Source organism: Corylus avellana, chromosome ca4 (assembly GCF_901000735.1).
Source record: "Corylus avellana chromosome ca4, CavTom2PMs-1.0".
Taxonomy (NCBI): Eukaryota; Viridiplantae; Streptophyta; class Magnoliopsida; order Fagales; family Betulaceae; genus Corylus; species Corylus avellana.
In genome coordinates this window covers 10,565,397-10,577,228 of record NC_081544.1, presented here as the reverse complement: position 1 = coordinate 10,577,228, position 11,832 = coordinate 10,565,397, and the positions used below count along the sequence as shown (strand labels likewise).

General features: G+C 38.1%; 1 protein-coding gene across 1 annotated transcript in view; it reads right to left on the bottom strand.

Annotated features, from left to right (window-relative positions):
* Positions 1-1,287: 1,287 nt before the first annotated feature.
* Positions 1,288-11,832, bottom strand: part of LOC132178043 (metacaspase-1-like) — a 16,439-nt gene continuing 5,894 nt past the window's right edge. The window contains exons 2-5 of the mRNA XM_059590508.1: positions 9,703-10,030; positions 9,358-9,469; positions 8,262-8,447; positions 1,288-1,369 (exon numbers count right to left, since the gene is read on the bottom strand). Of these exons, the coding sequence (XP_059446491.1) occupies positions 1,310-1,369; positions 8,262-8,447; positions 9,358-9,469; positions 9,703-10,030 (686 nt within the window). The 3' untranslated portion in view covers positions 1,288-1,309. The remainder of the gene's footprint in view (positions 1,370-8,261; positions 8,448-9,357; positions 9,470-9,702; positions 10,031-11,832) is intronic.

The following is an 11,832-nucleotide window of genomic DNA, read 5'->3' as shown; positions in this document are numbered from 1 at the left end:
CCCCAGTTCCAGTTTCCAGTTTTGGCCAAAAATCAGGAAACTGGACCAAGTTGACACCCCTAGTTCTTGGCGAGAACTGGTAGTAGTAGAAGAGTCAAAATCCCTGTTGTGTAGCAAACCACATTGAAACAATTGAATTGAGAAAGTAGGGGTGTCAAGCCGGTCCGGTTTTTCGATTTTTGGCCAAAACCGAGAATCGGAACCGGGGTACCCTGGTTCTCGGTTTTGAGAAACCGGAATCGGAACCGGGACCCCGGTTAACCGGAGTCTCGGTTACTGGCCGGTTCCAGTTTTACCCGGTCCGGTAACCGTTTTTTTTATAAAAAAATTGGTTTTTGAGCTTATTTTAGGTATTGGGCCTAAAATAAGCCCTTTTTTTTTTTTTATATATATAAGTTGACCCATGTTTAAAAAAATCTATTAGTCTCTTTGTCTAAATTAAATTAGCTTTGTTGTGATTGTTCCAAATAATTAAAAAATAAACCTAAAAAAGTCCAAAAATCCTAAAAAATCAATGTTTTTGCCTATTTGGGCCTTAGAAATAAAATTTTAATTTTTTAAAATACCCTAAACCTAAACTTAAGTGTAATATATATATATATAAATAAAATGGAAACCCAGTTTCAGTATTCCCGGTAAAAACCGGGTATCAAAAACCGGGACCCCGGTTCCGGTTTCCCGGTAATTTTTGACACCCCTATGAGAAAGCAATTGATTGATTCAACTCAATGATAAGCGAGTGAATGAATCAAATTATTGAGTGATTAAGAGAATTACCTTAAGAGGAGGCTGTGTGCGATGAGGAAGATCCCAAGGCGCACAATTAGCCTTGGCTTTGGTTTGGGGGTATCTGCCTCGGCCTCGGCCTCCGCCATTACTGAATTCGGAGGTTGTGTTAATGGAAGTTGGAAGTTAGAAACCCCTCTGTCATGTCAAAGCAACAGCGGATTGAATCGTGTTGGAAGAATTAATATAAAGGTTACATCTTGTCATTTACAAGTCAGGTTAAGGATTTAGATAGTGAGTTAAATAAGGTCTGTATGTTGTATTCTTGTATATGTCAAAGTCTTGTATATCTGATTTCATAAATACATGTGAAATCAGATAAGAACATGGGATCACTAGATTTACTATGGAAACAATGAATTTGGCATTTCTTTTCATAAGCAAATTAACCAAATTCAAAAGTTAAGCCTTGTTTGATTCTCTCTTCCTTATTCCAACTGTACATTGAGATAAGCATAGGTACATTGTTATAACGGAAAGTTAATTGACGCTGGTTGAAACAATGGCATCCTCCCAGTCTGATTCACAGAATAAATTCCTTCTTGTCAACATCGAACGCTTCAGACGATGATAGCAGAGGATCCTGTACTTTGCCATAAATCCAAATGCATTAAGAAACTCTACTTAATTAATAAACAAATTATATAAATTGTTTTTTGTTTTGAGAAAATATTAAATGCATTTATTGTTCAGCATTTGCTCTTTTTGGGGAATTAGGATCCTCTTCATTTCATTTGAACTTGCTAATATCCAGTTAGTTATATTGGAGTGATATTTTTGTCACCTCAAAAAGTGAAACGACAAAAATACCCCTATAATATAACTAACTGGATAATATCCAGTTCAAATGAACTAGAGAGGATCTTGTTCTCTTTTCTGGTAAGAATAAATATGACACTTCAAAACGGAAATGGAACATTTCCATTTCAATTGAAATGAAGAGGAGTTTATTGTTTTTTAGGGGTAAAATTGTCATTCTACTTTTTGTAAACAATTTTACCCCTCAAATATAAAGGACCAGCTCCCGTTTTGCTTCAAGACAATGCATGTGGTACAATATAATACATAGGATATTATAATATCAATTAAATGATTAAATTAATTTCTTTTTATTAACTTATCAACTAAAGCTTTTGGGGTTTTCAAAGGGTAGCTCAATCGGCTAGGGATTATGCTTCATGAAGCGAAAGTTACTAATTTGAATCCCCTCCCCCATTTCTCTCCCCTTGGACGTATCAAAAAAAAAAAAAAAAAACAATAATAATTAAAGCTTTTGGAAAAAGTCATGTTTTAATGTGATATCAAATCCAGAGGTCATAAGTTTGAACATTGACTCCACAATTCAACCTTCTTTCAATTTAATATTTCACATGCTAAAAAACTTCACTTACGTGAAAGTGTGCACGTGATTGCTTTCAAGTTTTCTCTCTAGGCTTTAAACCCTAGAGTAGAAGTAAGAGGTTTTCAAGTCTTATCTTCGACTGTGAAGGTATTCCAGTGAAGATTTTTGCTACTTTCTTTGTGCTATGGCAGATGAGATGACGTCTATGTGGAAGAATTTTTCGTTGTCAGCTGAGGAGGGTGTGGACGTGGAGATTCATGTGCAGGTTATGACAGGGATGGTGAATAGAGGACAAACATGTCTGATTGGAAAGCTGATCGTGGAGAGGATGGTTAGTAAAGAGTTCATCAAGTCGACCTTGATTTGGGGTTGGAAGCCTACGGGGTCAACTTCCTTTAAGGTTTTGGGAACCAATCTTTTTCTGATTGAATTTGAGCATTGTTGGGACAGAATACGAGTCTTGGAGGGGTGACCGTGGATTTTTTAGGGTAACTTGTTTTCGATGGAGCCGTTTGACGAAATGACACAACCTGCAATGATTGACTTTGAGAAAGCATCTTTTTGGATATGTATGTTCAACCTCCATTTTGGGTTTATGAACCAACAGGTGGGGACCCAAATAGGAGCAACAGTGGGTCAGGTGAGGACCCAAATAGGAGCAACAGTGGGTCAGATGGAAGTGGTTGAAATGGATGAACAAGGAACTGGATGGGGGGAATTTTTGAGAGTAAGGGCTAAGATGGATTTGTCAAAGCCGATCACTAGGGGAAGGAAGCTGAAAATTGAAGGACAACCGATATGGGTGAAGTTCCAATATGAATGTTTACCGAGATTTTGTTTTCATTGTGGAGTGATTTGTCATGGAAGAGGGGGGTGCAAAGACCAGAGAGTTCGTACCCTAGGGTCGGAACCCCAATTTGGTCCGTCGCCAAATCAGAGAAGGCTAGGAGGGCGTGGCCGTGGTGTACCCTACTACAAACAGGAGGGGTCTGACTACTAGCTATCTGATGGAGAGAGAATGTCATTCAGGCGAAATTCTTGTTCTTGGGAGCAGCGGCACACAGAGACGGGGGAAACGGGAGGGCTAAAGAGGTCCTTTGGCACGACGGCAAGTTCAGAAAAGGAAACTCCGTTTAATCCATAATTTCCTACTCACGAAGATACACCGGTTACAAATTTGGGAGTTAACAAGGAAGATAGGGTTGTAGAAATAGCTGGAGGATTTTGCGTCGTGAACCATGCTGTAGGTATGGAAAAGGAAATAAATACTATGTGTTTAAGGAATGAAGATTATGTGGAGAAAGGGAGAGTAACGGAAAAAGAAATGGAGGAGGATATGAATGGTGTTGAATTTGTAAAAGGAAGTGGGTCAACCCCCTTGCATGCAGTTACGCCTTTCGGGGATGGAGCTGTTACTAAAGGGGTTTCACACGTTGGGCCAGGCCCAACCTTTTCTGAGGAGGATAGGGTCTCAGTATAGAAGAAGGTGGGGTTCCTGATAGCCAAACCCAAAAGGAGTAGATGCCAGATACGAACTCTATCCATTATTCTCAGGGGGGTGCAACGAACTGCATATCTTGGAAAAGAAGGGCAAGGGCTAACGAACTGTTTCCTTATTAGGAAACTCTGAAACAGACAAGGAAGAGGACTATGGTAGAGGGGGGGATAAAACAAGATGGCACAGAATCACGTAAGAGGCGGCAACGGGTAAAGAATCCTATTATGAGTGCAACAGTGGAGGGGGCAGTAGACAAAAATTTTCTGGGATAGGGAGTGGCGAGGGCTGATTCACAACCCTGTCGACCAACATGAAACTCATTAGTTGGAACTGCCGGGGGCTTGAGAACCCTCGGACAGTTCGCGAACTCATTCGCTTGGTGAAGGAGAAGAAACCCGTAGTGGTCTTTTTATTGAAGACCAAGATGAATAATAGGAAGCTCGAGTCTGTTCGTATAAGGCTCGGTTTCAAGAACGCATTTGGGGTTGAGAGTGTGGGTAAAAGTGGTGGGTTAGCGATGTTATGGTAGGATGAAGTTGACCTTACCATCCAAAATTACAGCCGAAGACACATCCAAGCAACTATCTCTTTGGCGGATGGTGTACTTTGGAAATTGACTGGTTTCTATGGTCATCCTATGGCTCACAAAAGGGAGGACGCTTGGAGTTTCCTGCGCAACCTTAGTACTATGCAACCAATTAATTGGAGGGTGATGGGGGACTACAATGAAATAGCATACTTGTCGGAAAAACAAGGAGAGGGTGGCAAACCACGAGGGCAAATGGAGGCCTTTCAAAAAGTACTTATGGATTGTGAACTCTCAGATTTGGGCTTTCGCGGCCTAAGTATACTTGGAGCAGTTATAGAGAAGATGGTACTTTTATTCAAGAGAGGTTGGACCGAGTGGTTGCCAACCAAGAATGGTGTGCTATCTTTACTTTTGCAGATGTATCCATAGAAGCAGCGGTATGTTTGGATCATAACCCAATATTTATCAATCCTGATAATCGAGCGATGAGAAGATACCGAAAGAGAGGATTTATATATGACACCACATGGGGTAAAGAAGACGCCTGCAAAGGTATTATAAAAAAAGTGTGGAGGAAAAAGGAATCCTTCCTAATACTTGGTAGTCATGCAGTGCTAAATTGAAGGAGTGCCAAATTGGACTATCATGGTGGCGGAAAGAGAACAAGGGTATAGTGGATTGTGGAAAACACCAAACTCTTACGTGAGGTCCAAGGGAGGGAGGAAATGGATGTGGGGCAAATGAACCAGGAGGAACAGACTCTTACGTGAGGTCCAAGGGAGGGAGGAAATGGATGTGGGACAAATGAACCAGAAGGAACAGACTTGAGGTCAGAAATCAAAAGAGCTTTGGTTGAATGAAGGGGACAGAAATACTAAGTTTTTTTCATGCAAGTGTGAAGAACCAACCTGATTCAGGAAATTTTTGATGAACAGGGATAGAGGTGGGACTCCCAGGAGGGGATTGGAGGGGCGTTTATAGACTACTATAGCATATTATTCACTTCTGAAGGTTCAAGCAGTTTGTAGAGATGCTTGAGGGCCTTGTCCCGGAAAGTGACAGACGAAATGAATAGTATCCTCCTTGCTGACTTCACTGCAGAGGAGGTTTGTTCCACAATTAATCAAATGCCACCTCACAAAAGTCCGGGTCTGGATGGGTTTACGGCAAGTTTCTTCCAATAGAATTGGACTACCGTGGGAGTGGAGGTTTGCAATTCTGTACTTGTTATTTTAAATTCTGGAATAATGGATGCTGATTTAAATTCTACCTATATTGCTCTTATTCCCAAGAAAACAAACCCATGGTGTGGAACTGAATTCCGGCCCATTAGCCTATGCAATGTTATCTATAAAATTGTGTCGAAGGTTTTGGCCAATAGGTTGAAGATTATTTTACCGGATATCATCTCCTCGACGCAAAGTGCCTTCATTCTGGACCAGTTGATAACCGACAACATTTTAGCAGCTTATGAGACCTTATATACAATGCAATCCTGTATGTGGGGTCGAGAAGGGTACATGACGGTTAAACTGGACATGAGCAAAGCCTATGATCGAGTAGAATGGAGTTTTTTGGAGAGCATGATGAAGTTTTGCGGAGCAGTGGATTGCTTTTATTATGATGTGTGTTAGGTCTGTCAATTATGCAATATTGGTGAATGGCAGTCCAACGAGACGGATAACTCCCACATGAGGCATTAGGCAAGGTGATCCTATTTTGCCTTATCTCTTCCTCTTGTGTGCTAAAGCTCTTAGTTCTCTTTTAGCTCGAGTTGACAGTAAAGGATATCTTAAAGGTGTGCCAACCTCTAAGAAAGGACCCCGAATAAATCACCTATTTTTTGCGGATGACAGCTTATTGTTTTGCAGAGCGGATATCAGCCAATGGACGCAACTGTCTAAGATTCTTGACATCTATGAAAAGGCATCGGGGCAAAATTGAATAAGGCTAAAACTTCAATATTCTTTAGCGGAAACACCAATGTTGAGTGCCGGACACAACTTTTGGCAGCTTCGGGACTCCCAATATCCTTGAGATACGATACGTACTTAGGGCTGCCTGCCTTGGTTGGCAAGTCTCGCATAAAGGCCTTTGCAAGCATTAAAGATAGAGTCTGGAAGAGGCTTCAGGATTGGAAGTTCAAATTCCTCTCACAGGCCGGAAAAGAAATTTTGGTCAAAGCAATAATTCAAGCCATACCAACATACAGTATGAGTGTTTTCCTCATCCCAAAAGGCTTGTGTATGGAGACAAATTCTCTTATGTAAAAGTTTTGGTGGGGCATAAGGAAAATGACAAAAGGATCCACTGGATGAGTTGGGAGAAGATGGGACTTTCTAAGGCGGATGGGGGTATAGGGTTTAGGGATTTGGTATGCTTTAATAGAGCACTCCTAGCCAAACAATATTAGAGATTATGGAAGTAACTGGATAGTTTGGCGGGAAAAATTTTGAAAGCAAAATATTTCCCACATTGCTCACTTTTGGATTGCCAATTAGGTTCGAAGCCTTCATTTGCATGGAGAAGTATATTTGGAGTGGGAGATTTGGTTAAAAATGGGCTGATCTGGAGGACTGGGGATGGCAACAGTGTTAATATCTGGAGGGATCAGTGGGTTCCTCTACCGTCATTGTAGAAGGTATTCTCACCGCCATCTATATTATCGGAAGAGGCAAGAGTGCAACAGCTCATTAACCAAGAGACCAAGTGCTGGGATATGACACTTCTCAATAATATGTTCAGTCCCGAAGAGGTGCGTGCCATTAGTTCATTGCCTGTGAGTCTAACTAATCAATTAGACCAACAGGTATGGAAAGGAACTGCACATGCTCTGCGAAGTGCGTACTACCTTGCAAAAGAAGTAGGGAATTTACAGAAAGCGGAAGAATCAAGAAGACAATCCCAGAGTAATATGTGGCGCATTTTGTGGAAGATGACGATCCCCAACGCAGAAAAGACATTCATGTGGCGTGCGTGTCATAACTTACTCGCAACAAAGGATAATGTCCTGAAAAGGAAGGTTTCCTCTGATCCGTTTTGTCCCATATGTGAAACCAATGAGGAAACGGTTTATCATATTCTTTGGTCTTGCCCTTCAGCAATGGATGTGTGGGGTGCGAGTGACAGGACCTTTCAAAAAACAGTGGTGAAAGGTTTGGATTTTTCCCAAGTAGCAGAAATGTTTTTTGAGAAATGTAGGGGACGCGCTACTCTTCTTAATGAGAATGGCCCGTAAGATCTGGCTTTGGAGGAATGAGTATGTTTTCAACGGGAGGTTCACACACCCAGACGTCTTAATCCGGGAGGTTCGAAGCTCTATGGAAATGTTCGCCAATTTGAACGGGGAAGCACAAGGGGAGCAACAGCGAAGTAGTACCACTGTACAGGAAAAATGGATAGCATCTAAGGTGGGATGGCATAAAGCCAACTGGGATACTGCTCTAGACTCATCCAAAGGACATCTGGGGATTGGGTATTGTGATTCGTGCCTAGTTGGGAGGAGTGTTGGCAGCAAAGTGTATGCACCTGCAAGGACACCTGGAGGCCCAAGCTGCTGAGGCTACGGCAGCTTATCATGCAGTCAAGCTCAGTAAGGATGTTGGTGTAACAAATCTCGTACTGGAAGGGGACGCAAAAAATGTGGTGGTTGCTGTTAATGCCAATGTACTCCCAACATCTCGATATGGCCATTTGGTGGGAGATATTAAGAGTGCTTTAAGTGAGTTTCCCTTCTGGGAATGTTGTTATGTCGGCCGTAATTTCAATAAGGCTGCACATGGCTTGGCCCAAGCTTGTAAACTATTCCTAGAAAAGACCTAGAATTCTACAATTCCAGAGACTATCCATGATATTGTTTTGATGGAACAAGTTGTACCCATCTATCTGATCATTTTTTCATCAATGAGAATTCATCTATTTATATATATAAAATATATATATATTTCACGTGCTAGATCTCACTTATTAAGAGAGAATTTGAGTTCACATGTAATGAAAAGTGTTAGAATATAAATTAAATAATTAAATTCATTTCTTTCTATTGGTTTAATGTTACAAAAATAAAGAAAGAATTAATTTGAAGTATAAGAGGAAATTAAACCAACCTGAATTATTCGGTGATGAAACAATTTGTGTAATAACTTGGATTTGAGGCAGCTTCCACTGTTAACCTGCTCGAGGGTTTCATGGATTATATTCAGTAGACTTTGATATGTCAATTTTTTATTTCTGTCAAGCGTTTGGATCAAAGCATACGTCATTGCGCCAGCCATTTCCTGTCCGGTGAAATACTGCTTGCATTTGTTTGTGGTAATATAAAGGGTGATGAGAATTTCCTTCAGGACAAAACTAATATTTGTACATATACCAAATTAAACAAATAAAAAAGAAAAGGAAAAAAAAGAAAGATATACAAGACAAATTCAAAAGAAAATTGTTACAAGACTTTCAAAGAGACCTAATCTCGTATTAGAGATTTTGCCTGAAGGATTTTATTTGAAGAAATTAGGAGAAATTTCAGAAAATTCTCTTAAATTTCTACTTGTTTTGTCACTATCTTCAAATATTAGGGTTTATTTGGGTGTGCGTTTAAAGGGTCTAAAAGTGTATTTAACACTCAAAAAGTTGATTTGAAGAAAAAAGTACTCATTTGGTAAAAAAAATTGAAATCGGTCCAAAAAGCAAAAAAATAGCCAAAACATACTTTTGACTCAAACTTAAACTGAAACTTTTGCAAAAAGAAAAAACGTTTTTTAACTTAAAAGCTCTATTTCTCAAACACAATCCTAAACATGCTCTAAAAACTTTTAATTAAAGGTATTGAACTTTCAATTTATCTCAATTTACTCATTTTCGTTAGGATTTATTGCTAAGTTTTTTTTTTTTTAAAAAAAAAAAACTCAAAATACCCTTGTATTTTATTTTTATTAAAAAAAAATTGCAAAAATGTTTTTTATAAAAAATAAAAAATAAAAAACTAAACGCCTGAATCTTTAAAACTTGATTTTATTGTTTTTATACTGTATTTTAGGAATTTTGACAATATTTAGCGAAAAATTTTAACAAATAAGGTAATTGAAAGAAATTGAAAATTCTATACTCTTAATTGAGAGTTTTTAAACTTCGAATATACATTCAAATCACGTGAAAGTTGAAAAAAATTTTGTGAAAGTTTTTCCAAAAGTTAAGAAAATTTCTTACAGAGGTATCGGCAGCCATTTGATCATCTTCACAAGCGCTTATAGAAATTGCAATTCCACCGCTTGTACTTTTTTGAGCTTTTGAAGGAGCGCTGTTATCATCCCATTTACTTCTGCAACTCTCAAGGAAAAAATTATTTAATATTAACAAACATTGTAATGAGTCATCATTGCCTTCCCTTAGATTCCATATCTATAGAAAAACCAACCCAAAAAATAATAAATAAATAAATAAAAATTCCTTACGTTATAGAATTTCAATTTTAGTATGAACATAAAAAATTAGAGGGCTACAAATGAAAAATCAAAATTGAGTAGAAATTTGTAATATAAATTAAATACTCACGTTTTTGGGTTGTATATGTACTCTAGATCAAGAATGGTTCCACTGTGACAAGCATCGACAATTGCATGGAGGGTGACACCTTTCTTGAGCGGCCGAACAATGGTGGAATTTATGTCGTTGTCGAGGATCATGCCTTCCTGCACGAAATCGACCGGACAAATAGTTTCGTCGAATCCATCTCGCTCGTCGTTGTTGAAATCAGGTTGTCGGAGGCCATGGCCGGAAAAGTAGAACACCAATGAGTCTCCGGACTCTGAGCCCTCCACAAGCCATTTCAAGGCTTCTTGTATGTTCTTCTTCGTCGGGCAGAAAGCAGGTCCTTCTTCTTCTGCATTATGGTATTAATCTTTTGAGCAATTCACAAATTATGTGTTCCAAGTTTGAGTAAATGTATGTTGAAACAAAAATAATTCTGAATTTGAACATCCAAAGACTAATTATTGATCCATTAATGGAGCCACATTAGACTTATACAAGCATGTTGCCCATTTGTTGCTAAATGAGCAATACATAATGGAACGAACTAGCACAACTTTTTATGTTTTTTTTCCAAATCCTTTTGAGTCAAACAGGTCTAAAAACCAATCATGAGCTTTGTACATAATTAGAGTTGGTTAAATATAAATCACTTTAGAGCTTTATATTCAAACAAAACAAAAAATATATTCCTCACTATGCTTGTCATCGACAACCTTTCCAGATTTTTATAGGCATCATATTTTTGTATCTGAATTGTATGAAATCCTTTTCAAGCTTAATTTTGTTAACCATGCAAGGAACTATATAGTAATTTTTATTTTTTAAGCAGGCCACTCGCAAGTAGATTAGGATCTCCCGCAATTTCTTGCAGATTTTGTTATTAGGGAAATCTAACTGTTCGTTATATCTAACATCTTGAAATATATCATCTGTCCAAGTTGTAGTATCTTATCGAGGCAGCCAAAAAAGTTCTCTACCAAAACCTTTTTTGTTTAGAACTCGTTCTTCAAAAAACCAAAAAAAAATAATAATAATAAAAAATAAATAAATTTTTTTTTTAAAAAAAAAAACAAACAAACGGAAACTTGAGATCTATTTTTTTTTTTTTTTTTTCCATAACAATCTCTTCATTAATTTGCTTCAAATTTTTCTGGTATTGCTAGGCCTGTACGTGTTGGCAGCTTCCAGCCCGATTTGGTTTGGTTTTTGGTTTTGTTTTTTTGTTTTTTTTTTTTTAAGAGGAAAGGGTTTTGAAGTAGGATTTGGGAGAGAAACCTTTTTGGCTGCCTTGATAAGATACGTAGCGGCAACATATTCAGTTTCACATGTTGAAAGTTTCACAAATAGAAAACAAGTCCGGTGGTACTCTTTCTATCATCCACATCTCCACCCCAATTTCTACCACTATAACACACAAGTTTGAATTCATTAGAAGATGGAAAGTAGACCGAAATCAATTGTACCTTTGACATAAGGAATAATTCTTTTAGCCGCCTTGAAATGAGTTATGGTAGGTGACTCCATATAGTGACTAACAAGCCCAACTCCATAGAAAATATCTGGGCATGTGCATGTCAAGTACTATTTTAAACTTCCAACTAAACTCCTAAAGATTGTTGAATCCACCCTTTCTCCATCTTCATGCATGCTTTGACAATTTAATTCCACTTTCTACCGGAATGTTAATAAGGTTGCAATTATTCATCTTGAACTTTTTGATAATTTTTCTTGCGAAACTTCCTTGAGAAATAAAAAATCCTTTCTCCATTTGCTTTACTTCAATTCCTAGATAATAGGACATGAAGCCAATATCTATCATTTCAAATTCTTGAGTCATTGTTTTCTTGATATCTTGGAACATACTTGGATTGTTGCCTATAAAAGTTAAATCATCTACATACAAAATACCTCCATTTTCACACACCTTGGCATAAAGAACATATTCATGAGAGCATTTGATGAAGCCATTCATTTGAAAGTAGTTATCAATTCTACTGTTTCATGCTCTTGGTGCTTATCTTAAGCTATAGAATGCCTTTTGCAATTACAAAACTTTCTCCTCATCCCCTTTGATGACATAGCTCATTGGTTCTTCAACATAAATTTCTTCTTCAATAAGTCCATTCAAGAAAGTGGATGTTATATCCATTT